The sequence below is a fragment of the Gavia stellata genome, chromosome 10 (genome assembly GCF_030936135.1).
Source record: "Gavia stellata isolate bGavSte3 chromosome 10, bGavSte3.hap2, whole genome shotgun sequence".
Classification (NCBI taxonomy): Eukaryota; Metazoa; Chordata; class Aves; order Gaviiformes; family Gaviidae; genus Gavia; species Gavia stellata.
In genome coordinates this window covers 27785973-27810841 of record NC_082603.1, presented here as the reverse complement: position 1 = coordinate 27810841, position 24869 = coordinate 27785973, and the positions used below count along the sequence as shown (strand labels likewise).

Genomic DNA, 24869 nt, shown 5'->3' with positions numbered 1-24869 from the left:
TTAATTGTTACATTCTCTTTAACCTGCAGGCTACGGTGAGCTCACTGCAGGATACCAGCAGCTATTCAGCGTTAGGAAATGGGTCTGAAAATATAAATCACTTCTTTCTTGGCATGTGCTAGACACAGTCCAGGATATGTTTGCATTAGCAGTTGCCATATTGCATTAGGATCTGTGGTGATTAGATTTTCAGTAATAGGACCAGGGCAAATGTATTATATAGTTATACAATTAAACATATTGTCAGACTGAGAGTGGAAGGATGTGGTAATGGAGAAAACAGGGATAAGACAGGCTTTTCTTTGGAAGGAGCAAATGTGGAGAGGTCATGTTAGAGATGGCAGGAAGTTTAAACAGTTTAAGGCAGTTGCTTGAGGAAACACCCAGACAGAACAGTGGAAATAATGTGAGCAGAGAAGGTTGCTTTGACATGTTATGGGAGAGGGAATGATCAGCTTGCTTGTGAAGCACCAGTAGATAATTTGAGCTGGATTAGGGAGGGCAGAGAGATGCCACAGGATCTGGTGTTGGACTAGGTGAGAGGTGCTGAGCTGCAGAATGCAAGACACATTCGAGAAAGTGCATTTAGTCTCGAGAAAGAATAATGACAAAGAAGTGACTCAGAGTAGAGGATATTTGGTCCTGATTTAGTACAGTTTCACTGAAGCTGTGTTTACCAAGACAGACTGGTAAAAAACTGCTAAAATTTTTGGAGCCATTGTGACTGTGTAGCTAATGACTTACAGTTGTCAGCATTTTTTTTTTCCTTGTTTTCAATACTTTCCTTTCCCTCGCAACTATGAAAAGCTCCTTGAAGTTAATGTAAAGACTTTGGTTGATTTTTAGTGGACTATGAATAAGCTGTTTCTTATGTCATGGCTGAATGTTGATTTCTGAGCTGTTCCAGTTCCAGGCAGCATCTATAATTGCATGTTGTTATTTGAAAAATAATGATTTTAATTACTTTCTAGAAAGGATGGTACAAAAATAATCTATATTGTTTTGCTTCTTTTAATTGGAGAACTTTTCCACACTGTAATGTGCCTGTCTAGGCCCATTCCACCATGTTGTCCATTTTATTTTGAAGTCACTTGAAGAGCTAATACTTAGTTATTGGGCTATTTTCCTTGATCTCCAGCCACAGAGATTTGTTTTTAAATAATACTTGTCATATTTTTCATAGCTGATGTGACTGATTCAGATTGGATTATTTCATTTGACCCAAACTGGGGCTGTGGTTCGAAGATCCAACCAATCTGTGGGCAGCCCTTTTTTTCTTTAATAGCAGACTAATTGGCAGACCAATTAATCTGCTCATCTGTGAAGAGAAAATTTATAGCAATAAGTAGTTCTATTTCCAGAAGTCATTCTCTAAAGTAACATTACAGTGGCCTTGTTTACTTCATGCCCTGCAACACGATCCAGTGCTTCAACAGTAGCACAGGTCAATTAGTGGACAAATTAAGCAATTATTAGCCACTAACAAGGGTGACTGGCATCATTACCCTTCCTGTTTACCAGCAAACTGTTATTTTAATACAAAGATCAACAAATAAATTAGGGCATCTGTTGTATTGCCATGTCTGCCTTGAAGTAAATGATATTAAATGGGCTTTGGTTGCTGCCAAATTCTTAACCCCGGCCTAATGAGATACACTGATATGTCTCTTGCTGATTATAGAAGCTGTAAAATTTAGTTTGTATTGATTTATTAACAGGAGGACCAAGTTCTCTGCAATGGTATTTGTTTTTTAATAGTCTGATATCTGTCTTTTAACTTTAAATGTTATTGATCCAGAGACTATTGGGTTCCTCTGAAAGACAAAGCTATTTGCTAGTTGTATTGATTATTTAGATGCTTACAATAATTTTATGGTGAGGTTTGTATATGTAGATGTATGCTTTCATCTGATGCTTCTCTTATGTTCCTTGGAACTGTCTTTACTTCCAGGTTAGACTTCTATGAGTCAGTTATTTTTAACTCTTGCTTTGTATTTTTATCGTGGGGTAAACCTTCTTCAGATTTAATTAACTGTCTCCTAAACAAGAAAATACAGAAAATCTCTTTGGATTGGATGAACTTGGCTGCAGTAACCCCTAATAGATTGTGGTACATTGGGAAATGCTGGGTCTCTTTTGCCACCGAGCTGCTGGTTGCCCAAGGTCAAGTCTCTTCCCTTTAGTCTGGTGTGCCTGGTGCAACAGTGAATCATGCAGAGCAGAGGCTCACCATTACATGTTTATATACACAGCCTTCCACGTCATAGTGCGTTCTTGGTTAGGGAACAATAATTCCCTGTGTGAAGCTGAAAACTGTACCTTCTAGTTGCCAAGACACCTTTGCCAAGCTCTGTGAGTGAGGCTGCATCAATAACAGGAGCAAAATGAGCAGAACCTGGACAAGTCTCTTCCCTGGCACAGTTACAGCCAGAGAAAAGCTCTGAGAGTTTGGGTGCTTGTGTTACCTCCTGAATGAAAAGCAGTCATATTATCCCCGAGGTATTTGTGGTCCTCCTTGCTGCATGAAGAGCTGTCACAAGTATACACTTGGTGCGCTGCCAGGTATCATGGCACAACTGTTCCACCAAGGTCTTTGGTGAAGTGATGATCACGTACACGATGCGATATTTATGCTGCTTTTATTGTGGCAGCTTTGAAAGATCATATCTGACCTAGGATAAAGTATGTTCTGGACATCCTGTTTTGTGAATAGTTAACTCTTCCAAGTATTTTAGAAAACATGAACTGATGTGATGTTTTGAGTCTAGTTGCAAGCTCTTTAAAACTAAAACCAGCATAGTGTCTTGAGCCAGGGACTGAATGTGGGATTGTATCCCTTTAAGTAGTTTTGAGCCCTCCAGGTGTGCGTACTGTGGATTATGTTTTAGACACTGCCAGAACACAGTTAGAGCAGCAGTTTAACATAGCTAAGCTTTTCATGTTTGCATACAGTTAGGAAACCTGGTTATTCAGGATCCAACTGTGTCCCTGTCGTTTCTTCGTGTTCTTGCTGTTGTATAATGAACAAAAGACACTACACTAGCCAAAAAAGCAAATCGATGTTCAGTTTCCTTCATTGGGAGGATGTAATTGCAGAAACATTTCCTGAGCAATATAATTATGTATATGCTAATTTGCCTCAGAAATTCAGGTTTAGTCTCTTCTCAAGTGGAAGACCTGGTTACAGAAAGGGACTTTCTCTTTTTCAGTATTAGTCATTAATAGATGAAAAAATTACTGATATTTAGAGTCAATTATGTCTTGATCATCTTAGACATTTCAGAAGCCTCATTTTTCCCCATGTGCCTCAGCAAATTAGAATTCATTCCAACAGCAGCATAGGTTCAGATTTGTTAGTATTTGAAATACAAAATGGGCCTTAGGAAATAGGCTAAATGAAGGAGTTCTACAGATTGTGAGATTTTGGTCCCATCTTTAATGTATGTTTCAGCCAAGCTATAAACAAGTGTGTTTAACCTGGCATGTACCCGGGTTTTAGTTTGTTTGTTTTTAAAGCTTTTGATTACATTGCAAAAAAATCAGGTCTAACGTCAGCTTTTTTGAGGTCGGCTAGCTAGCCCATGCCATCTCTCTGTGCTGAATTGTGGCTTGCTATATCTATTCCCTAGGGCTTTGCCCTGTCCAGCGTTAAATGCTTCTGATGACGGGATCCCACTCTTCCCCTGGAGAGACAATTCCACAGTCTAATAGAGCTCGCCATTAGTGAAATTTTACTGATGATCAGCCTTAATTTTTCTCTGCTTAATTTTATCCTGTTACTAGAGCGTAGTGATTGATTTATTCTGGGGAAATTCAGTAAATGGTTCCTGCTTCACAGGATGGACCTTACAATAAATAGCAAATTGTCATGACCTATCTGTGGGTGTCCTGGGATTACACAGGAACTCAATTTATCTCGACGTTCGTTCCCTGGAAGCTATTTCTGTCAGTACCAGCTCAGTGGAGGAATAAGCAATGAATTTAACTGCCAGACTGCCTGCCTCCTGCCCCAGCACCGGCCTTGGAGCAAGGAGATGTTTAGTCGCTCCCTGAGCACAAGGCCCAGAGGCAGGAGCTCCTGCAGGGTCTGGTGCTGTGACTGTGCCCGAAGGAAGGGCATTTAGGATCTGGTTCCCCTGTCACTTGCCTTGGTTCCACATTAAAGGAGCGTCACTGATGAGGTAGAATTACTCCTGGTTTTTATGGGTGTAAAGTAAGTGAAGAATGTGACCTTATAAATTCCAGTCTATCAATCCCACAGTTTCCCTGTGCCTGGTACAGAGTTTATGTAACTCTTCCAATTCTAGTGAGGCATTTTATACCTGCAGATGATCTGAACTCTGTGTTCGTATGTCAAGTGTAGGTCTGGGCATATGCTTAAACAAATTTGAGGTGCCTCAGCTCAACAAATTGCCACTCGTGAGCTGAGCTGCAGTATGTGCCCATGTATGCATGCTGGATGTGTAAGGTGCTAGGCTTAAACTAGTAGGTTTTACTTCATTTCACCACTCAGGAGGAGAAATGTTTTGTTATTGTGTCTCAGCTGATGAGCAGATACTTCTCCCTCTGTGGAAGCTTGACTATGTCTGATAATGTAGCCATATTGTTACTTGCATTATGAGAATAGACTAAAGCATTTATCCTTAAAGTTCTTATTTCTGGAGTTTTTAGAAGGTGGCAGGTGCTACATGATTGCAAGTCTTTTGTTATGTTGGAAGCAGGAGCAATGCCAGGAACCAAGAGGAATGACCATTCTAATCTTTTATATGTGAAATTTCAGATGCAAATCTGAAAATCATTAATGTCATAAATCCCCCTCTTCAAACTCTTCTTTCAATTTTTTTCAGGTATAATTGATTTCCTTGTGAGCCAGCATCCTATTGCAAAAGTACTGAGAGACCACCTGGTCTTCAAGATTGCACCCATGCTCAATCCTGATGGAGTATATCTAGGAAATTACAGGTATGGTGTGGAGTATGAATCTGGTATATCTACCTTATACACCCTGCACTTTTTTGTCACTGAATCTTATATGTCTTGTTTCAATTCATTCCTCTTAAACTGGAAGTTCTCATGTGGCCGTATGCTTCCTGAAGTTCTCGTTGAGGAAGGGGGGTCAGTGGTGAATTTGCTTGCTTCAGGACGTAGAGAGCAACTCTCCAAGATACGAGGGTATCTGCTCTGCAAGCTCCCTCTAGGTGTGGGAGTTTAAGTCAGCTTCGAGTTAGACCTTAGCTGTGTTTTATAAATGCATTCATTATGCTGCTCATCAGCCTCTATGTAAATGTGTCAGTCAATCACAGTTCCCTTCAGCTACCCAGATCATCCATTAAAGGCACAGATTTCAGTCTATTGTTGTACTGTAATAGATAGGGATACATGGAATGGAATAATCGTTCCACCCTATGCTAATTTTGCTTCATTTTAGTATTTGAATTACTACTTTACCACCTCCTCTGTTGAGAACGCATTTGGATAATCTTTTGTTTTCCCTAAAATTGTTCGCTCTTAATGCATTTATTTACAAAATAAATGTGCTGCTGGAGGTGATAATGAAAAGCAGTTGATTAGCTGATGATTTGTTTGTGGGGGCAATTACATGTACCACATAGTCCTCTGGAGAAGCCCCTGAGAAATGTAATAATACTGTATGTGGTTTTGCTTACAGCGCAAGACTAAATAACACAATACACTCTGTAGCCAGGCTACCTTGAGCTTTGATCTAATTAGGTGTGTTGCATTGCTAAGCAGAATAAGACTGGGTTATTGTGTGAATGAGGAGACCACTGAGGAAGAAGCTAGAAGTTGCAGAAAATGGTGCTGGCTCTGTTCTTTGTTTTGATATGTGCTTCTTAGCCCTCCTGTGCTTTGCTACTTACTAAACTGAAATAGCAGGGAATTGCGCGGGTAGTTTCAACAGTGCTTATACGCGTGTTTTATAAATGAAACTTCTGAGGACACATGGTCTCCTTCCAGCTACACTGATACTCCCTCAACTCTTGGCAAATCCCAAACCAGGGAGCGATATTGCAGTAGTGATGTCTGACAGCACTAGGAATTTATCATAAAGGTTAATGTCACCTTACAGGAATAAAGCCCTAAAATGGCTCTAGAATCTGATACTACATTGCGTTACTCTGTTCCAGGTGCCCTGCACATAGGCAACTCCTGCAATTAAGGAGCTTTTGATTTCCCCATAAATTCACTTGCCCTGTAGGTTTTTCTCCTGCACTATTATTTATACTTTTTGAGAGGCATGCAGCTTTACAGCCATGCATATGGCTCATAACTTGAAAAGCCTTTTGGGAACCCAGGTATTATGAAAGGGCATGTGAATTCATTTGGAATTGCTGAGCTTGATTCTATACTATTGGTTTAGCTTTTCATGATATGCAGAATTTTCAGCCCTCCTGAACTAAAGAGTCCTTTAATGAGGTAGTCAGAAAAGCATTTGATTTTCTTGCAATTCTTCACTTTATTTACAAAAGGCCTAATGTAACTAATAACTTAAAAATGAGGGTAATAAGCAAAATGCTACCTATTATCTTGAGAAGAATATTAAAAAGCCTAGTAATGTGCCGGCGTTGTAGTTAACTAGTGCTGAGTGAATAATTTACAGCAAACAGTTTATTTCCTGCTCATACAAAATCCACAAGCACATCACTATTTATTTGCTTGAATTTACTGGATGAATGTAAAAAAAAAATCTCTAAGGATCAATTGCTAGCATTTGAAAATTTAACTCTGAGGCTTCTCTGTGATTGGTTAGATAAGTCTGTTTCATCTCTTTTGGTCTTTGTTCAGATTAGCACATAAATAAGACTTTCAGAAGTCTTCCACGTAGCGTGGTGTAACACAGGTCTATTGGCTAGGGACAATCCCCCTGCTTTTGAAACAAGGTCTGTGGTGCCATATGCAGCAAGAGCAGTTTTAGGCATTTGAACATCTACTTCCTGTTATCTCCCTCTTTCTTAACGCAGCGGCTAGTGACTATTTCTTTGGTTCATTGAAGGTTCACATTCAGAGCTATGCAAGCTAAGATAATGAAATGGGTAATTAAACTCATGCTTGAGTTTGTAAATTGATCTCCTGCCAGAGTGAGAGAGATTTTTGTTACCCCACCAGTACACAGCTTTGTACAATTGGCAACGTATACTGTTGGATGCACTTCACTGTCCTCTGAAATCCCAGGCGCAGTGGGCACCATTAAAAGCCTGAGTATGTCAGCGGTTCTCATAGAAAGGATGGGGTTTACTAGTTTTCCTGTGATGAAAACAGGAGCTAACCACTCATTTACCCAGGATGATATGGTCACTGTTGGCTGATGGGATTTTCTTCATTGTCATTTTTGGGGATGCAGGACTTTCACCAAGGGTTTGGGTCCTGTGCTCTTCAAAATCCTTGTTCCTCTGTTCTGAATGCCTGTGAACTGAGGTTTAGGAGTTTAAGCCAAAACTGCAACAATAATGCCAAGAATTGTCTATTATCTATAAACTGTTGCTCATTCTCAAGAGAACAGACCAAATGGGTTGTGACTCTAAAGGGACTTTCTTGTGGTGAAATGTTCATAACCAGCAACAAGTGAGTTTAATATCACAGCTATAAAGCACAAATGCTTGCGGCACAGACACATCTGTGAGGACGGTTGTTTATATGTTGCGTGTACATTCAGGTGGCTTTAAAAGAAATGGCCATGGAAATGGACGTCAACGCCCGGTGTATCAGGATGCATGGGAACAGGGAGCTAAACGTTACTGATTTATTCAAGTATATGCAAGAGTTTAAGAAGTGTGTTTGTGGACCCATACAGTTAGGAACAAAAAGACAAGGTGCCTTATGTGACTTAGAGGGGATGCTTAACCACCCCTTTAATTTAAAATGTTTGGAAGGTCTATACATGATTTTAAGAAGTATTTTTTTAAAAAAAATGGACAAAAGGTGCGATTTGATTGTAATCTTAAAGCATAAATCTTTTAATAGAAAGTGAACTAGTACAGTTCTATCTCTTAATAACTATTACTTATGTACATAAATAAGTTGGTGAAATTACCTCTACTAGACTTTACTTCCAGTGAAATTTCTGACTGTTTAGAAATCAGAACATTTAAGTTTTTTCTTTCACCTGTTTCTTTCTAAAAAGAGCTGAGAAATGAAAAATCATGGGCAAACCACACTACAATAGACCAGAGTTGGCTGGGTACAAGTGTTGGAGGGGTTAGGTGCAGAGGAGTGGAGCCCTCAGAGTGCAGATTCACCTGCAAGACAAAGCACTGAATGGCTAATTGGGATTGCTCCTGCTTGCAGTGCTAGCTGTTGTTTGCTAGCATCATACCCTTCTGTGAAAATGACTGCTACACTACACTTTTTCTTCAGTGAAAAAACCTCCATAGTCCTTTTCTTGCCACATGAGTATACCCAGCTCTTTCTAACGCACAGGGTAATGATAGGTACCTGCTGTTTACTGTGGTCAAGGATGCAGGGTTTCTCCCAAAACAGGGCAAGACAGGCTTCATCCCTTTCTTGAAGTCTTTAAAGCCTGGTATTACTGTACTTCTAAGTGTAACTGGCTTTGCAGTTACAGCGTGCAGAAAATGTTATGCCTCATGGGCTTGGTCATTAAATTGCCTGGGAAGATGCCATTGGTTGACTTAGCTAAAACAGTGGGTCTTCAGCATAATTTGCCCTCTGTTCTGGCTGGTAACTTGTCCTCAGCTCTTGCCTGAATTTTAAGACCCCTTTTGCTGAGGATGGTGCATGACTTGATCTTTAGCTTCGTGAAAGAACATGGCAAAAAATAAAAACTTTTGTGAGTTTATCCATAACACTAATCTCTCCCTCTCTGATGGATTAAACTGTGAAACGGTTTTAAGAAATAAAGGAAAACTAGTGCTGGGAAGAGAGATTTCTTGACTTTTCTCTCTCTGCAGTATAGCGTTATCATCTTCTGAACCTATTACCATCCCCAGGGAGGTGGGGTTAAGACTAAGAAAAAAAATGCTTTCTTGATTTAAAAGTCGTGCATCCCCAGGCTTGGCCTGAACTTTCCTTTATCGAGAGCTTGTTCTTAAACTGGCATTCTGCAGCTGAATGCTGAAATGTGTCCCTGCAGGCGAGATGACTGTACCACACCATCTTAGATTAGTTCCAATTTGTCAGCCTCACCTTCCGCAGATGAAACCCTACACTGGCACTGAAAGGGATGTGTTTCTTAGTTTGGGCAGCTCTTTGCTGAGGTATCCCAGAAATGCCATGACAAGGCAGTTGAAATATCATGACCATTCTCTAAAGGCTTTGTTGCATGACCCAGTAAGCCTTCCCGTTCCTTGCTGTTTCTGTGTTGCCTTCAGTTGGTTCACTGTGACAGTATCAGCCTTCCGTAAATTAAAGCCATGAATTAGCTGAAATGTTCTGAACTGCCATCACTACAATATCCTTCTAGCTTCATTGTAGGGACCGCAAGAATTTGTGTGAATGGGGAGAAGAGGGCACACGTGGATTCTAATCCTTTCTTGTTTTGCTGTCAGGTATGATATTTTTGAAGTCAACACAATCTTTACTGCTTGCTTGTGTGAGGCATTAACAAAGCAATTTGTTGGATGGAAAGGAGGCCAGTCCTACCCAGACTGGAAAGCCAAATTCACCATCAACAATGTCAGAGTCCATATTGCAATGAAAGCTGTGTTGGAATGAAGTGGTTTGGACAAATGGTATATTTTTTCCCCAGAAACATAGGTTTGTGAGGACTGAAATGGTTTGTGGAAGTGAGTTGAATTTGGCAAATTGTTTCAAGTGAAGAAAGAGATCTGGGAAGGCTTGAGAAACTTTTAAAATTATTCATATGACCTTTTATAAAGGACAAACTTCTCTTGTTTTTGTTTGTTAGTGACATGATTTGTTTAAAAACTGGCCATTTTATAGATCCTTTTTGAAGAGTCTGAAATACAAACAGAAAACTAGGCCTTGGACCAGATGAAGTATTTCAGATTTATCCTGAATAGGTTTTTGTGGACTTTGTTTTTATGACTCCAGAAATAGTCAAAATTTCAACATTCGTGTTCACATGTAATTTATGAGGGGTCTTTTGACAGTAAAACATATGTGGATTTTATCCAAATTATTTTAGCTCTAAATCAAAGCTATATGTTGTAACACTGAGGAGTACTGATTTTGGTCTTTGATAATATCACTTGGGGGGATATACCTATATACATGTGTATATGTATGTTCACAGTGACTGGATATGTTATGTGGTTCTTAGTATCTATCACTTGTCCAGTTGTGAGACATGGCTACTCGCATGTATACTGTCATTTGCGTAATATCTCTTGATTATTTTTCACCTATTTTTCTGGTGGGGAAGATTTTTTTCTTAGCTTCATTTAATGCATGTGAAATTCATGCATTGTCCTGAATTGAAAAACAGAGTATCCATCTCAGATGACAAGATGAAGCTCTCAATGGAGTTTATTTTTCCCAATTAGGCGTTTGTCATTGTGTATTCTATATAACAACATATAAGTAAACAATCATGGACCTTTTGAATAAATTTATTGGGTTTATTTATGTTACTGGGCATAAAAAAAATCTATAATTACCAGGTACAGCCGCAATATAACTGGTATTTAATGACAATTACTTTTTGTTACCATAGAAATGAGTCCAAAGTAGTTACCTATAATTTCTCATTCCCAAACCTCACACATGTTGTATTGCAGTATTACCATAGTAATTGCCTGTTAGTCATCATAAAATAAGCAGTTACCCAGAAGATATCAGGACAGTGTGAAATTTCTCATCTCTTTCAAAACTTGCAGCACATGCCGCTTCTCGTCTTCCTTTAGTGGGATTTTTGCCTGAATGACAAGAATGTCCATTGTACATTAACCCAAGGGAAGAAGGGATGTGATAGAGAGAGAATTGCACTCCAAAAATACACCAGGTCAGGGAAAGTATGTTCCACCCTCCAACAACATAGAACTATTTCTTATTATTGACAGGAAAAGTATGTTTCATCCCCCAACAGCATAGAACTATTTCTTATTATTGAAAAACAGGGATTTTTCAATCCCACGAAATGTTCCTTGCCATGAATTTCCCTTTTTTTTTTTTTCCCAATTAAGTTGTGACCAAAGCAGAGGCTATACATCTTAGGGGGTCTGGGAGAGCAGCCAGGCTGTGTCAGACCTCACAAGCCCAGTACCCGCTAACGCAGCAGTGGACAGTGCCACTCTCCTTGTAAGAGCAGGAGATGCTCCTAAGATGCTTTCCCCCAAGTACTTTCCCAGCTTCCAGTGATTTTCTTTTCATACGTTTTCTGAACTCACGGGATTTCTGCCTGCTCAGTTAAGGTGCAGTGGATTTGTCTTCCTAGTACTTGTCCAGTCTGCCCTCAGACGGTAAGCGGTAAGCGTTGGCTCTCTCAGGCTCCTCTGGCCTGAGGCTGTTCAGCTCCAGCCCCGGTGCAGGAAGCACCACTCGCTTCAGCCTGCGGTGACCTTCATGGACTTCTCCTCAGCAGCCCCTTGTGCACCTTGTTTGTAGTCTTGATTTAGATTGCATGTTACTGAGGGAAGTGAGTGTCTCTCTGTGCCTGCCTAGATCACATTTAGTATCAGCTGTGTATCATGTGGAGGCAAATGCTGTTCCCCTTCGTAGCCGGGACTAGAGGAGAGGCAGGCCACAGGTGCCGAGTGCGCGACTGACCCCCTGCTAGAGTGGCGGCAACCGAGATCTTCTCTTCTCCTCCCTTTCCGATTTCAAAATTGGAAATCCAGGGTGGCTTCCAATGCTCCAGTGTCTTTTGATAACCTGTTGGAATAAAAACACAGCTGTGGCCAGGACCAACCACCCTGATAATGGGGAAAAAACAAACGGAAAGAGACCTGTCCCAGTGAGGGAACGGCCATTTCCTCATACTGCCTTCCCCCACGCGCCTGGGGAGAGGGCGACGCACGGCAGAAGCTTTCTCCTCCCCCAGCTCTTGCTTGGCATTGAGGACAGGTCAGGGGTTTTCTGTGCTGTCTTCCTCCTGCCTGTGTTTGCGTCTGTTTTGGATCTCCCAGCTCGTGCAGTGCGCCAGGTCGAGGCCCTGGAAAGCAAAGTCCGGGGTGGATCTGCAACTGTGACACAGGTGGGCTCTGGGCCGCAGCAATGGAAAAGACTGGGGAGGCAAGCGAGCGGCAGAGGTTTTCTCTGGCCCTTGCATCCCTCTGGCTCATAGTATTCCATTCCTTTCCTGCTTGGAAGTTTTCTCTCCACTGTGGCTTTTATTGCCCAGAGAGTGCCGTGATTGTAAGACAGCTACAGTGGTTGCTGTTTTGCTCACCATTACTTAAAAAAAGCTTCCTTGTAAAAAAAAAGTTGTCATCCTTTATCTTAAAACAAATACTAGGTTTGCAAAAGGGTTCCTATCTACTGCCTTTGAAAATGTGCTTTATATTGATGTGGTAACTGCTCATTTAAACCATATTACAGCTCCTGAGTATTTTTCAGTTGCTATTGATGTGACAAATTCTCTTGCACAGAGGACTGCACCAATCAATAGAGTCAGTATGTGTGCTTTAACAACAAAGCCACATGCCTTGGGGTTCCAGCTGAATCTGAACCTTTTAGTAGCATTAAATAAAGCTATATTTATTTTGCTTTTGGTGCAAGAAAAAAAAAATCCGAACCCAACCTAATTTAATACAACTTGTTGGAAGGGTTTGAAGGCAGCATTATGGGGCCATTTTCACATGTGATGAATACGTAACTAGTGTCAGAGCTGCTATTTTGTTGTTGTAAGCGAACCCTTCTCTTTTAGTTAGATTGATCTGGGACTACAGAGTAGCCTTTTAGTTTTAGATGAGCGGGGAGAGAAGTTGTAATGAGAAATATTGAAATCATAGCTTTTTTATATCTGCCATTATTCCACTGAGAATGAGACATGATGTCCTTAAAGAGACAGGGCTATTTATTTTCCATTTAAATAGCACCATTTGTGATTATTACCTTTGAGCCGTTATGCAGAAAATAAGCACCCAACTCATGAATCCCAGCCAAGTGAATCAAAGTTTTGTACCATTTATGTCTGTGAGTTGCTGTAGTAGCCTATTCTTGACTTTCACTGACTTTATTTTTTGCACGTTTTTGTCTTCTAGAATGTTTTTGTAACTAACAGGGGTCTTAATGTCAGTTTGGTTGAAAAGTTTGTTTCCTTTCCTCCCCTCCTGAATAGCTGATCTTAGGTTTGAATAATCCCATCTGGGTTTCTTAGCTTTACTCTCAGTTAAGCAACTAAACATATTGGGCTTTCTTTCTCTTTTTTTACTTTCCTCTTTTTTAAGTTTGGCTTGTACCTCTGGTGATTTGAGTTCTTGTTCATAGCAGCAAACAAAGGACCAAAGTCTCCAGTGGGTTTTTTGTCAGTTTGTTTTCGGTTTTTGTTTTGTTTGGCTTTTTTAATTTATTTTTTTTTTAAATTCCGCAAATGACTTGGTAAACTTCAGCCAATTTGCTGTTAATCTTTGTTTTGGTATACACATCTACAATTTAGGAATAATTAGGCCGCACATGTCTAAAATTAGCTGTGGAGCTACATTTATTAGTATGTGTTAAAAAAAGAAAAAAAAAAAAACTACAAACACAAAAACCCCCCCACAACCATGTTGCATTCCTTGGCTTTGAGGCACTATGTAGGTACCAAGCAGTATTGTTTAGAAAAATGATATCTTTAAATACACCCATGCAATCAAAGCAGTGCTTTATTGTTCGTTTTGCAAGTGAGAGAAGGGAGAAACCTGCGGAGTTGGTCTCTGTCTAATGTCATAACGAGCTGAGCTCTGCTTCTTGAACAGCAGTTGCCAGGCCGCAATCCGTGGCATTTAAAAGCTGATACAAAAGACTGGAGGGCTGCTCCGAAAAGGCTATTTGCCAGACACAGGAAGTTATGGCTGTGACACAACCCAAGAAATAAGCCATGTATTCGCAAGTGCCATCTGCTGGTACAGTTTATTGAGCTATTTCCAGCGGCAGGTGCAAGACATGCCTGTAACTGGCTTTTTTTATTGGTGGTCTTCAGGCAGCTGCCTGCTTACACGGCACATTTTGTTAGTTTCTAACATGCATTGCACCTAGCTGCAAATGCACCAAAGCGATCCTCCTGCCCTAGCAGTTGCCGTAAGGCTGCTGTGCCAAAGTGCCTTGAAAGAGGGGAGGTGTCAGCACAGTGTCAAGGGGCAGGAGAGGTGTCCATGGGGCACTTATCCCAAGAGGACATGGTCTGTGGTATGGAAAGTGTTTGTGTAGCCGTCAGCAATGGGGATGATCCAGCTTCCAGTTCCCAAGGCTTTGTCTCCTCCCTTCCCCCAAATGAAATCGGTGATAACTGTTGCTTTGCTGAAGGTCTAGTTCAGGGAAGCGCTCGGAAGTGTCTCTTGCAAAGAGGGCTGTGACTCAGGAGCGTGTGTTGATTCCCTGTGGGCTTTCTTCCCCTCCTGCCCTTGCCTTTTGTCCCTCCTTAACACAATTACTGGCCCAAACAAAAGGTGTGGTTCCTTGCAGAATTCAAGAGCGGCCAAGCTTAGTGTGAACTGTGCTGCCTTTGTCTGCATTCTATTTGCCTTGCCAGCAGCATCACTGGGTTGTTGACTTATCTGGGAGCAAATCCCAGAACCTGAAGTGTTGATGAGATTGAGCTCAGCTCCAGCCCTGCCTGAGTTGTCCTGCCCTGGGGTGCAAGAGCTGCATCCAGCCCCGTGGACACCTATGCAATTGAAGCTATAATCAGGGATTCAAGCTGTCCTTGTGCTATCAGTTATTGAGTGTGGCTGTTCCCTAACTAGACTCCTCCATTCTTCCCCATCTTTGGGAGTTTCTTTGGAAGAGTTTTCTCTGTCCTGACTCCTGGCTAGCGTGGAGTTATTGTAGTACTTTGCAGTACTCTCCTGACTTCCTGGAGAAGAGAGGGCTCTGGAGAGACCTTGTTGCAGCCTTCAATACTTTAAAGGGGCTTATACGAAGGATGGGGACAGACTGTTTAATAGGGCCTGTAGCTATAGGACAAGGGGTAATAGTTTTAAACTAAAAGAGGGTAGATGCAGACTAGAAATAAGGAAGAAATTTTTCACAGTGAGGGTGGTGAAACACTGGAATGGGTTGCCCAGAGAGGTTGTAGAAGTCCCATCCCTGGAAACAGGACGGGGCTCTGAGCAACCTGGTCTAGTTGAAGATGTCCCTGCTCATTGCAGGGGAGTTGGACTAGGACTAGGTGACCTTTAAAGGTCCCTTCCAATGCAAAACATACTCAGATTCTAAAACTCTCGAGAACCCAGACCCTCCTGTCTGTTGATCCAGGGGGCAGAGCCAGGCTACTTTTGTGTTCTAGCTTTACAGGTTACACTTACATGCTGGTTCGTGCCAGCAGGGTTTTTCTTTGCAACAATTAAGTGAAAAATGGGAACTACAAGTCAAGAGGAAAAATATTTTCCTTAACTGTAGAAATGACCTATTAGAGGTCAAATTCTGCCTTAATGAGAGCACCTGTTATTCCTTCTAGGTGAGCAACGTAAAGAGGGAGAGCGAGAAAGGTGTTTTGCCTGCTATCTGTGAGCATAGGAAGGCTCAGCATGTGATTAGTGTGTATCCCATTTTTGGATTGTTCCACCCCCAACAGCATCTTAGAATCTTTTCCAATGTAACTAACATTTCTTTCCCCATTCCCCACCCCCCCCCATTTCAGCAACATCTGCTCACCTAGACCTACAGATTCACCAGCTTGTCAAGGAAAGCAGCTGAGGGATTAATTCCTTATGAAGAGCTTTCTGGACAGAGATCCTGGGATTTTCTGAAGTTGCATCCATTTACACAAGTTCACCAGCAACTAGTGATCACTCCTGTGATCTCTGCAACAGTCCCCTTTCTTGTAGTCAAGTTTTGCTATTTTATACAAGCGAGGGGTTCAGTACTCACCTTCAGTTCACCGGAGAAGGATTTATCACCGATCAATAGAAAAGTCCTGTCCTCCTGTTCCAACTGCCGCTATGTGGGTGGGCAGGGGGAAATCCCATCCAAGTTATTAGGAAAACAATGGCAGCCTAAGGGAATGTTTGTTTAGGTTGCTTTTCTGTTGTTTTCTTTTCCTGGATGACAGCTGTTCTCTTTTTTTTTTAAATTGCAGCACTTAAAATGATGGCAGCTTGCTGTATAATTTATAGTATTAGTCCTAAGGGCAGTGTCATGTAACATGAAAACAATCCTGAGACAAATCTAAATAATAAACATTCATTATCTAAAACAATATTGCATTAATAAAACAATATTAAATAATCTGAGGATGTACATCACTTCCGGGGAGTGTGAAGGCAGATACCTGCCCAAAGTTCTCACTCACGTGTCTTGGTCAGCATGTTGGCTCCCAGACACCATAATCCCTTTGTGACGTAGAAGAGCCTTGTTTTCTCTCTTTGCGGTAAAGGCTCTCTAAGTGGTTCAGAGTTGTGATGTTTCGTCTTCTCTGTTTGGAGAAGACAACTTTTTTCTTGGGTTACTTCTCATAGGTGAAGTGTTGAGTTTCAGGAGCTTGCAAGGTGTTGAGCTCTTGAAAACCAGTCCTGGTGCTCGTTTGAAAAGGTAGGTTATGTCTGTAAAGGAAACTCTTTATATAGCTACTAGTACAGAAACGTTTTCTGCTGAAGCAGAGAGAGATTGAGGTCTGCTGTTTCACAGCTGCTTTACGCTAAGGGAAGTGCCTGCTAGTACCCAAAGGGGTAGTTCAGTTCTGTTTTCCCTCCTGGTTGTGCATCCCTGCCATCTCCTTTTTGCCAGGGCTGCTGCTTGTGTGGCAGTGCTGTGAGCCAGAAAAGGACTGATCCTGCAGAAAACCAGCCTGACAAAACAGTTCTCGCATGGCTCCCTCCACAGCCAGAAAAATGGGACGAAGACAGGAGGGGAGGAGTGAATAGAGAGGGATCCCTTTTTAGTGGCAGCTTGGGTGTAGATAGGCTTAATTTTGAAGCCAGAGCTCAAGATCTAGGTGGCTGTTGCGCATTTATTCCGGGGATCTTGGAAATGAAAGACAGTGGTAAACTGATTTCTTGAATGGTTGTTGGTGTTTTCAAATGCAGCCATGCCTATATGATCTCTTTCTTAAGATTATTATTTGCTAACAGCAGCAAATAATTATTTATACTACTTGTTACCAAGTTGGGTGACTCGACATGTCCATTCCGGAAAGCAGGGGCTTTATGGTGTCAGAGGCTGGAAATGAGCTGTTTCCATGCAACTGTTATACCCTGTTACGTACACACGGTGAAGAACTGTCCACAAAATCCTTTTGTCTCTCCACTCCCTCTAAATACAGAAGCCATCATAGCTGTGTTGACATGGCAGAGGGAGCAATTAATCTCATAGCAGATTACTTCTCTGCTGCCCTTGGCGCCAGGCAGAGGGGGACATCAGGGTAGTCTGGGAGGAGGTAGATGTGACAGCTGATTGACAGCTGATGGCTTTGCCTAGTTGGTGCCAAAGAGCTGGAGGAAGAGCCCTCTGCCAACATGGAGGAGTTGGGATCAGAAAAGGGGTGTGACATTTCAGGACACACAGTGTTGAGCCACAAAAACATTAGCCATCTCTGCCAGTGTGAGTGAGACAGGTATTCTGCCTCTTCTTCCCCTCCCAGACTGGAAAGGATGTATATTAATACAAGTATACGCGACTTAACGTGCAGCTACTCGGTGTTAACCCAGGTCCCTAGGGAAGAGAAGTGCTTATTTCAGGTTGCGCAGATCATAAACCTGCTGCCTTGTGTGGTGCATGTGCTCTGAATACTAATGCTCCCTTTCCCTTTTCTTTACTGACATGGCCATTGAGCTGATGAATTGTATGGATTATACAATGATAATGGATGGGGAAGGGGAATTTCATCTGTCTCTTAAACCAAAATATGAACAGTAAATCCTGCCTGTTTGCAGAGAACAGCTGGATTTCTAATAACACTGGAATGCAGTTGTGGTGGGGGGGGGGGGTGGGTTTAGTTGCCCCCTCCCTTTCATCACTGCTATTCAGACATCCAAATGCTTGCAAAAGGACTGGAGCTTTCCAACACCCTGAGGCTAATGCAGCAGTTATCCTGGGAGTCTGCCAGCTCTGTTGGATCTAGGAAAAGCCTGAACCCCTCTATGGTGCCTCTGCACCATGCCCAGGAAAAGAAAGCGAGGCAGGGGCCTTGCGTTTGATTCTCCAAGTTAACATCTGGGTGAGAGAATGGTTTTTTCTTGTAAACAAGGCCATTTTCTATTCACAGAGTGGGGCTGATCCTGTGTAAAGCAGCGAGTGAGCTGCATTGTGGAAGGGCTTATGGTAAGGTGGTGTGTATCTTTGGGAATCTCAAGAACTGAAAGAAGGATGTCACAGAAATGTGCAAAGCCTCTCAGCCTAGTCACAATTTGTATTATTAATAATTCAAATTAATATACAAAATTTATTGAAAAAGGTTAGCAAGGGATCCTGAATGTTCAGATGATTGATAATCCATTGACACTGCAGTGTTGACCAGAAGCCACAATCCTGTTCTGCTAGGTGCTGTACAAGTACATCATAAATGATCCTCACTTTCCCAAAGTGCTTTCAGAGCTAAAAGAGTGTGGCACAGCAGGTGGACAAGGCAATCAAGCAAGCTGTTATAGCAGAGGAAGACAGAGTACTAAATGTAATAGGATGAATAGTGGTAAGTTTTTTTCCTTTTTTTGTTTTTTTTTTTTTTTCCGCCCTCTGGTTGGTGGCAGGAAACACAATAAATAGCTAACTATTCAATCAGGCTGAATACCCTTCACGTATCAACTGATAGTAGGACTACTCTAAATTTGGTGAACCCAGGGAAGGAGCTTTCAGTGACAAAATACATTTGCAAAGGAAGGTTGACCCAAAAGGTGTGTTTCTTCAGATGGATTACTTTTAGATGTTCTCCTGTTCTTTACTTCTTGGGCAAAACTGTGGAGCTCTACTGTGCTCCCAGCTTAAGCATCATTTAAATTCTAGCACTAGGATTTTAATTTTTCTCTTGCAGCTGAGCAGTATTATGGTTCTACCTATTGTTTTACATCTGGATTAAATTGTCATTTTGTGCATCTGGAGGTAGGTTTGTTCAGTAGGTTTTGGAAATCCACAGACATTCAAGGCCCAGTCAATCTTTTGGCAATGTTTGCTAGTGAAGAAGGTACACAGAGAGAATATCTATTCCATGCAATTATTCCCAGCAAGTTTTGTACCCCAGCAGTTGTCCTTGGATAGATCTTCTGTCTGCTCTTCCAAGACTGAAAAGAATCAATTGACAAACTGCCAGTCTATCTCCTTTACTTTCTACTATGCCTTTGCTAATCTTCTGTACATTTTCAGCTGCTAAAATCTGTTTTGTTTTTAATTCTTCCAGTAGGGTTTACTTTTACTCCTGCTGTTGACATGCAAGGAGGAACTGATGCTGGCGTAGGTTTGTTCTTGACATCTCCATCTTGCCAATGCTTTGCTAACTAGTGTAAAAGAAAGACAGGTCACATCTAGGAGATACGCTGTTATTGGTATGGGTGAGAGGCAAGTGCAATCCTAGCAGACAGTTCTTATTCCTTACATTGGTCACCTTTTCAATTACAGATCTGATCTGCTAAAGTCTTGTCATTCTCATTCTAGTTTCTGTTAATGAAATGCATTTAACTGTCAGCTCTTGTTAGCAGTAACAACACAGCCAAGGATTCATAAATTCCCATGGAAGTCAAATGACTGCTACCTTAGAAGAACTCAGTCAAGTCCTTTTTCATCTTGGAGCTGGAGGAAAAGACGACCATAGCTTTCTTCATCCAGCCAACTAGAACGTTTTGAACAATGAATCTATCGCAGGCTTTTATTTCTGATTCCTGTCTGAAAATGTCTAGGTAAATATTCTGTTTCTAAGAACCCTGGTTTTCGAGTCCATGTCATCATTCATTTGTGCTCTTTGTATCTTGGATCTACCTCAGATTATTACTTTTTACCTGGAATACTCAGAAACTCAACTTTTCAAAAGCTAGTCAGACAAGTGCAGTCCATAGATGTGTACACAGTTGTGTTTGGCACAGGTTCAACCCATTCTGAAGAACTACAAGAATGAGAAGAGAATTGGAAAAATTGCTGTGTGACAAGACAGTCCTGGAGCTGAGTTTTAGATTAACAGACAGCAGGCAAAGGAATGAATGACATGGTCTGAAACCATATGTGGGGACTCATCAGCCTGGTGGAAAAGGACCTGGGGATGTTGATTGACAGCCAGCTGAATATGAGCCAGCAGTGTGCCCAGGTGGCCAAGAAGGCCAATGGCATCCTGGCCTGTACCAGAAGCAGTGTGGGCAGCAGGAGTAGGGAAGTGATCGTGCCCCTGTACTCGGCACTGGTGAGGCCGCACACCGAATCCTGTGTTCAGTTTTGGGCCCCTCCCTACAAGAAAGACATTGAGGTGCTGGAGCGTGTCCAGAGAAGGGCAACGAAGCTGGTGAGGGGTCTGGAGCACAAGTCTTATGAGGCGTGGCTGAGGGAACTGGGGTTGTTCAGTCTGGAGAAGAGGAGGCTGAGGGGAGACCTTATCGCTCTCTACAATTACCTGAAAGGGGGTTGCAGACAGGTGAGTGCTGGTCTCTTCTGCCAAGTGACAAGGGATAGGACAAGAGGAAATGGCCTCAAATTGTGCCAGGGGAGGTTTACATTGGATATTAGGAAAAAGTTCTTCACTGAAAGGGTTGTCAGACATTGGAACAGGCTGCCCAGGGAAGTGGTGGAGTCACCATCCCTGGAGGTATTTAAGAGACGTGTGGATGAGGCGCTTAGGGACATGGTTTAGTGGTGGACTTGGCAGTGTTAGGTTAATGGTTGGATTTAATGATCTTAAAGGTCTTTTCCAACCTAAATGATTCTATGATCTGAGTCTGAGTACGTACATAAGGAATATACTAACATGGAGTAACATGAAGGTTACTTTTCAGTATAATAGGGGAGGGCATAAAAGAGCAGAATGTCTTGACACTGATGTTCAAGAAATGATGATTCATTTCTTCAAATGAAGATTGAGGGCATGGTTAAAGACTGTGGTGTATTTTCCCTGATGGACTGTTTTGAAATGAAAGTATTTTCCTGAAAGGTCTGTTTGGGGATTTGTTTGTTTTGTTGGGGTTTTTTTGTGTATGGGAATGGCTTCAAGGGAGGTCTTTGTGTGTGAATGGTAGACCAGCAAAGATGATCACAGTAGGCTCTTTTTGGCTTTAGAATGTATGATTTTCAAACTATTGTACAGTGCTGATAGTGGGTTTTTTTGCAAGAAGCCCATATACCTGATAATCTCTTGGTCTTAGAATTATAGGTTTGTTTTACTGGAAAAATTGGTCACACTGCATATAAACTTAAATAATTCAATCTAGTTGAAGTATTCTATGAGTTCTGGAGAGAATTTCTTCCTTTCAAGTGACAAATTCCTTTAGAATCAGTGGAAGCTAGAGGCTTTTTCTTTCAATTGTCCAGTGCAGAGGGGTTTACGGTTTGGTATCGTGGAAGCTTAATAGGGTAAAGAGGAAACATCACAAAATAAAACTTTATAATTTCTCAGAAAATCCAGTAAACTTTTGCTGATGCCTCCCTGAACACTTGCTTAAACAGAAGCTGTTGGGCTGAAGCTGTATAAGCCCTGTAGTTGTTCCAGGTCTGCAGAAGCAGGAGGAAGGTCAGCTTTGACCATTTGATTATTGCTGGCATGATCAGAAATGGTTTGTACCTGCATATTCCTCAATGACAGTTAAGTTCATTGCAGACATGGTGCTTTGTTTTAAGTCAAACATTAAAAAAAATAATTTTTTTTATTAAAAAGATACAATCTCTAACCTGTAAAACAAAAGGCTGGAACATGGAAATAGGAACAACTAATTAAGTTGGAAGCAGACCATGACTAAGTGCTGGCATGAACAAAGAAAAAGTGTGGCCACATTCTTTATAAATGGATCTCTCACTCCATATCTCTTTTATTTAGTCCTGGAAACAATACTGTATTTTCATATACCTGGGGACATAAATTGCATTAAACTCTGAGCTCTTAAATGGTCTCAATGTGACTTTGACCAGTGGTCAAGGTGAAAGCTGGTGTTTAGTTCTGTCAATAACAGAATATTTTGTCTTTGGCCATCTTAATTAAAGTGATCACCTAAACTTCTCCCTGTATATGTGTTCATACTACCATTTAATTACCTGAAGAAGTTGTCTTGCAAATTACAATTACTGCCAATGATAAATTGATAAAATACAGGAGAAATGCCAAGTGGTCATTTACATGATTGGAACTACTTTAACATAACTGGTTGATATTAAGAGCTTTGTTTTATACCACTCTGTGTTTCTTAATCAGTACTTCAAGAAAACCACAAGGGAGATTGAGTCTGGACATCAGTTCTGTGCTCTTCAAATGCTCCCGTGCCTTTCTCACTACATCCTGTGGAAGCAGAATAGTGTGCAGGTACCCAGCTGGACAGTCCTGTTCTACTTGTGAGGAAAGCCTTAGGTGTCCACTGCATTTGGAGGCTTGTGCTCAGGTTTTCATAAGCAGCTGGTGGTCCTCAGGTGCTGAAGTTTTAGTTGCTGACACTGAGATATGTCAAAGGCTTCTGGAGTCCAGATGAAGAGTGTTCAGCAGTTTTTAAAAATACAGGCCCTTCTGTAGCATGTCTCAAATCAGACAGCTAAATAGTTAGTAAATCTTGAAATTTTTGGCTTTGGAATTTAAACCGTATTTCCCCGTTGATCCCATGGAAAGGCTCTACAGTTATTTGTGTTGCAAATGGAATAGAGAGGGAAGTGGATTTTCAGATCATAGAATCCCTGTCCCTATCTTCCAGCTCAGGAGGCTGGGTAGCTGGACAACAACTGGTCTTACTATTAAAGACTGAGGCAAAGAAGGCATTAAGTATCTCAGCCTTTTCCTCATCCTTCATCGCTATGTTTCCCCCCCCGTTTACTAAAGGATGAAGATTCTCCTTGATGTATGAAGCTTTCTCTTTTGATTCCTGTTTTATTGCTTGTTTCCGTTTAGATGCACGTGTATTGGTGGCCTGTTTGGCATTTCTCATCTCCCACAAGCCAGACACCCAGATCAGACCCACAAGTGGTGATAACAGCTTGGTTTCCTAACACAGCTACTGCCACCAGATTTTGTTCCTTTGCAGGAATGAGTCCAAAAGGACAAGCGGGCCTAAAGCGGCTGCAAGTAAAATTTCCCAAGGGATTGCCTGCAGGCATAAATGCGTGTGTTGGGACCAGAGCAGCTGCCTCTGTCCTGTTAGCTAAGGATCTGTTTTGGGGCAGGATGGGGCGTCTCAGGACACACGGCATATGAGGAATGGAATTTGGAGGAGAGTGTTCAGTCACAGGAGAGAATTATGCCTTGCTGTACTCCCCCTCTCTCTCTTCTTTTTTTCTTTGTTTTTCTCTTGAGACTACTAAAATTCTCCCAAGAACAGCCTGGAATCCTGAGCTTCTAGATCTGTTTGTTAAAAAACAAAAAGAAAAAAGGCAGAAATATTTGGCATATATAGTTTTTAATGTTTCCCTTTGTCTAAAATTTTGTTTAATAAATAGGACTTTTCTGGGTGCTTGTAGGTTATTAATTTATTAAAAAAAACCCAAAAAAACCCCAAAAAAGCCAGCAAAGTGTTTTCTGGTAAAGCACAGATTTGTAGAACCAGCTCTGTAGCTCTCCTTCTGCACATAAGTGGATGTTGTTTTACATGAATACATATTTCTGGAAGCAGTTGATGCCATCACAAATAAGATCCTGGTTGTCTCTGCAAGAAATTATTAGATCTGTAAGTAACAAGAAGATAACAGCTGCATGTTTCAGGGCTCCTCTGGAGACTATTTCCAGTCGTCCTAAAAGAGCAACATGCTTTGAGTTGTTTTCAGAACTCTCTTTATCCAAATTAAAAAAAAAAAAATCCTTTACAGGGGGTATCATTAACTGGGCATTTGCCTATATAACACACTTCTGTACCTACAGTACATAGGAGTCTCAGTCTTCTAATCTGAAAATTTAGTATAGAACAGGCCTTTAGTATAGAGACCTGAACAGGAGGGAAAGTGCTGTCGTCTGCTTTTTTGTCTCTTTAAAATACTGAATCCTCTGCCCAGATTTTAGGAGCGAAGGTCTGGCTTGAGTGCTGTAATACGTAATTGAATTATGAGCCTCGGTGTAGTCTTGAGAGAGGACTTAGCGCAAATTCTCATACTGATTTTGGCACTTAAAGTTCCTTTTAACCAATGACACTTGCTTTAATTTGAGTACCTGGACTGCAGCTACTCTGGGGCATATTTTTAAAGGTAATCTGTGCCTAACTCCTATTGATTCCAGCAACATGTCATGGGACAGAACCTGCTAACAAGAAATTAAGAATTAGCTACCTTATAACTGGCAGACAAGGACCTGATGTCTACCACCCACAGGACATACCAAATGTGAGCTCCAGTAGGAAATGACGGAAGATTGCCATTAGTGAGAATTTCTGTGGCATTCCTCGACTTGGGAGGAGATAGAGTTCAGGAGACTTTTGGGAATGGCTGTGGGGAGCAGAACTGTAATAACATTTGGTACTCTGTTCTGTGCCTGGGCATAAATGGAGCCAGAGCGTAAGAGCTAAAATCTGCTCTGAGCATGGCTGATCATTTGCGAAGGAGGAGGGGAGCCTTCTCTCTTTCCTTGCTTGCTAGTCTGTGTTGGTGTGATTTCCTTGCTAGTTTCTTCTACCAGGATGACGTGCCATTGCCACTATCGTGTTTGACACTATTTGATGTGGAAATACTGAGTGGAGTAACTGTTAGATTTTTATTAGCTTGGGCCT

General features: G+C 41.5%; 1 protein-coding gene across 1 annotated transcript in view; it reads left to right on the top strand.

Moving 5' to 3' along the window:
* The window catches only part of AGBL4 (AGBL carboxypeptidase 4), a 948642-nt gene that overhangs the window by 746035 nt on the left and 177738 nt on the right, over positions 1-24869 (top strand). The window contains exon 8 of the mRNA XM_059822199.1: positions 4848-4962. Within this exon, the coding sequence (XP_059678182.1) occupies positions 4848-4962 (115 nt within the window). The remainder of the gene's footprint in view (positions 1-4847; positions 4963-24869) is intronic.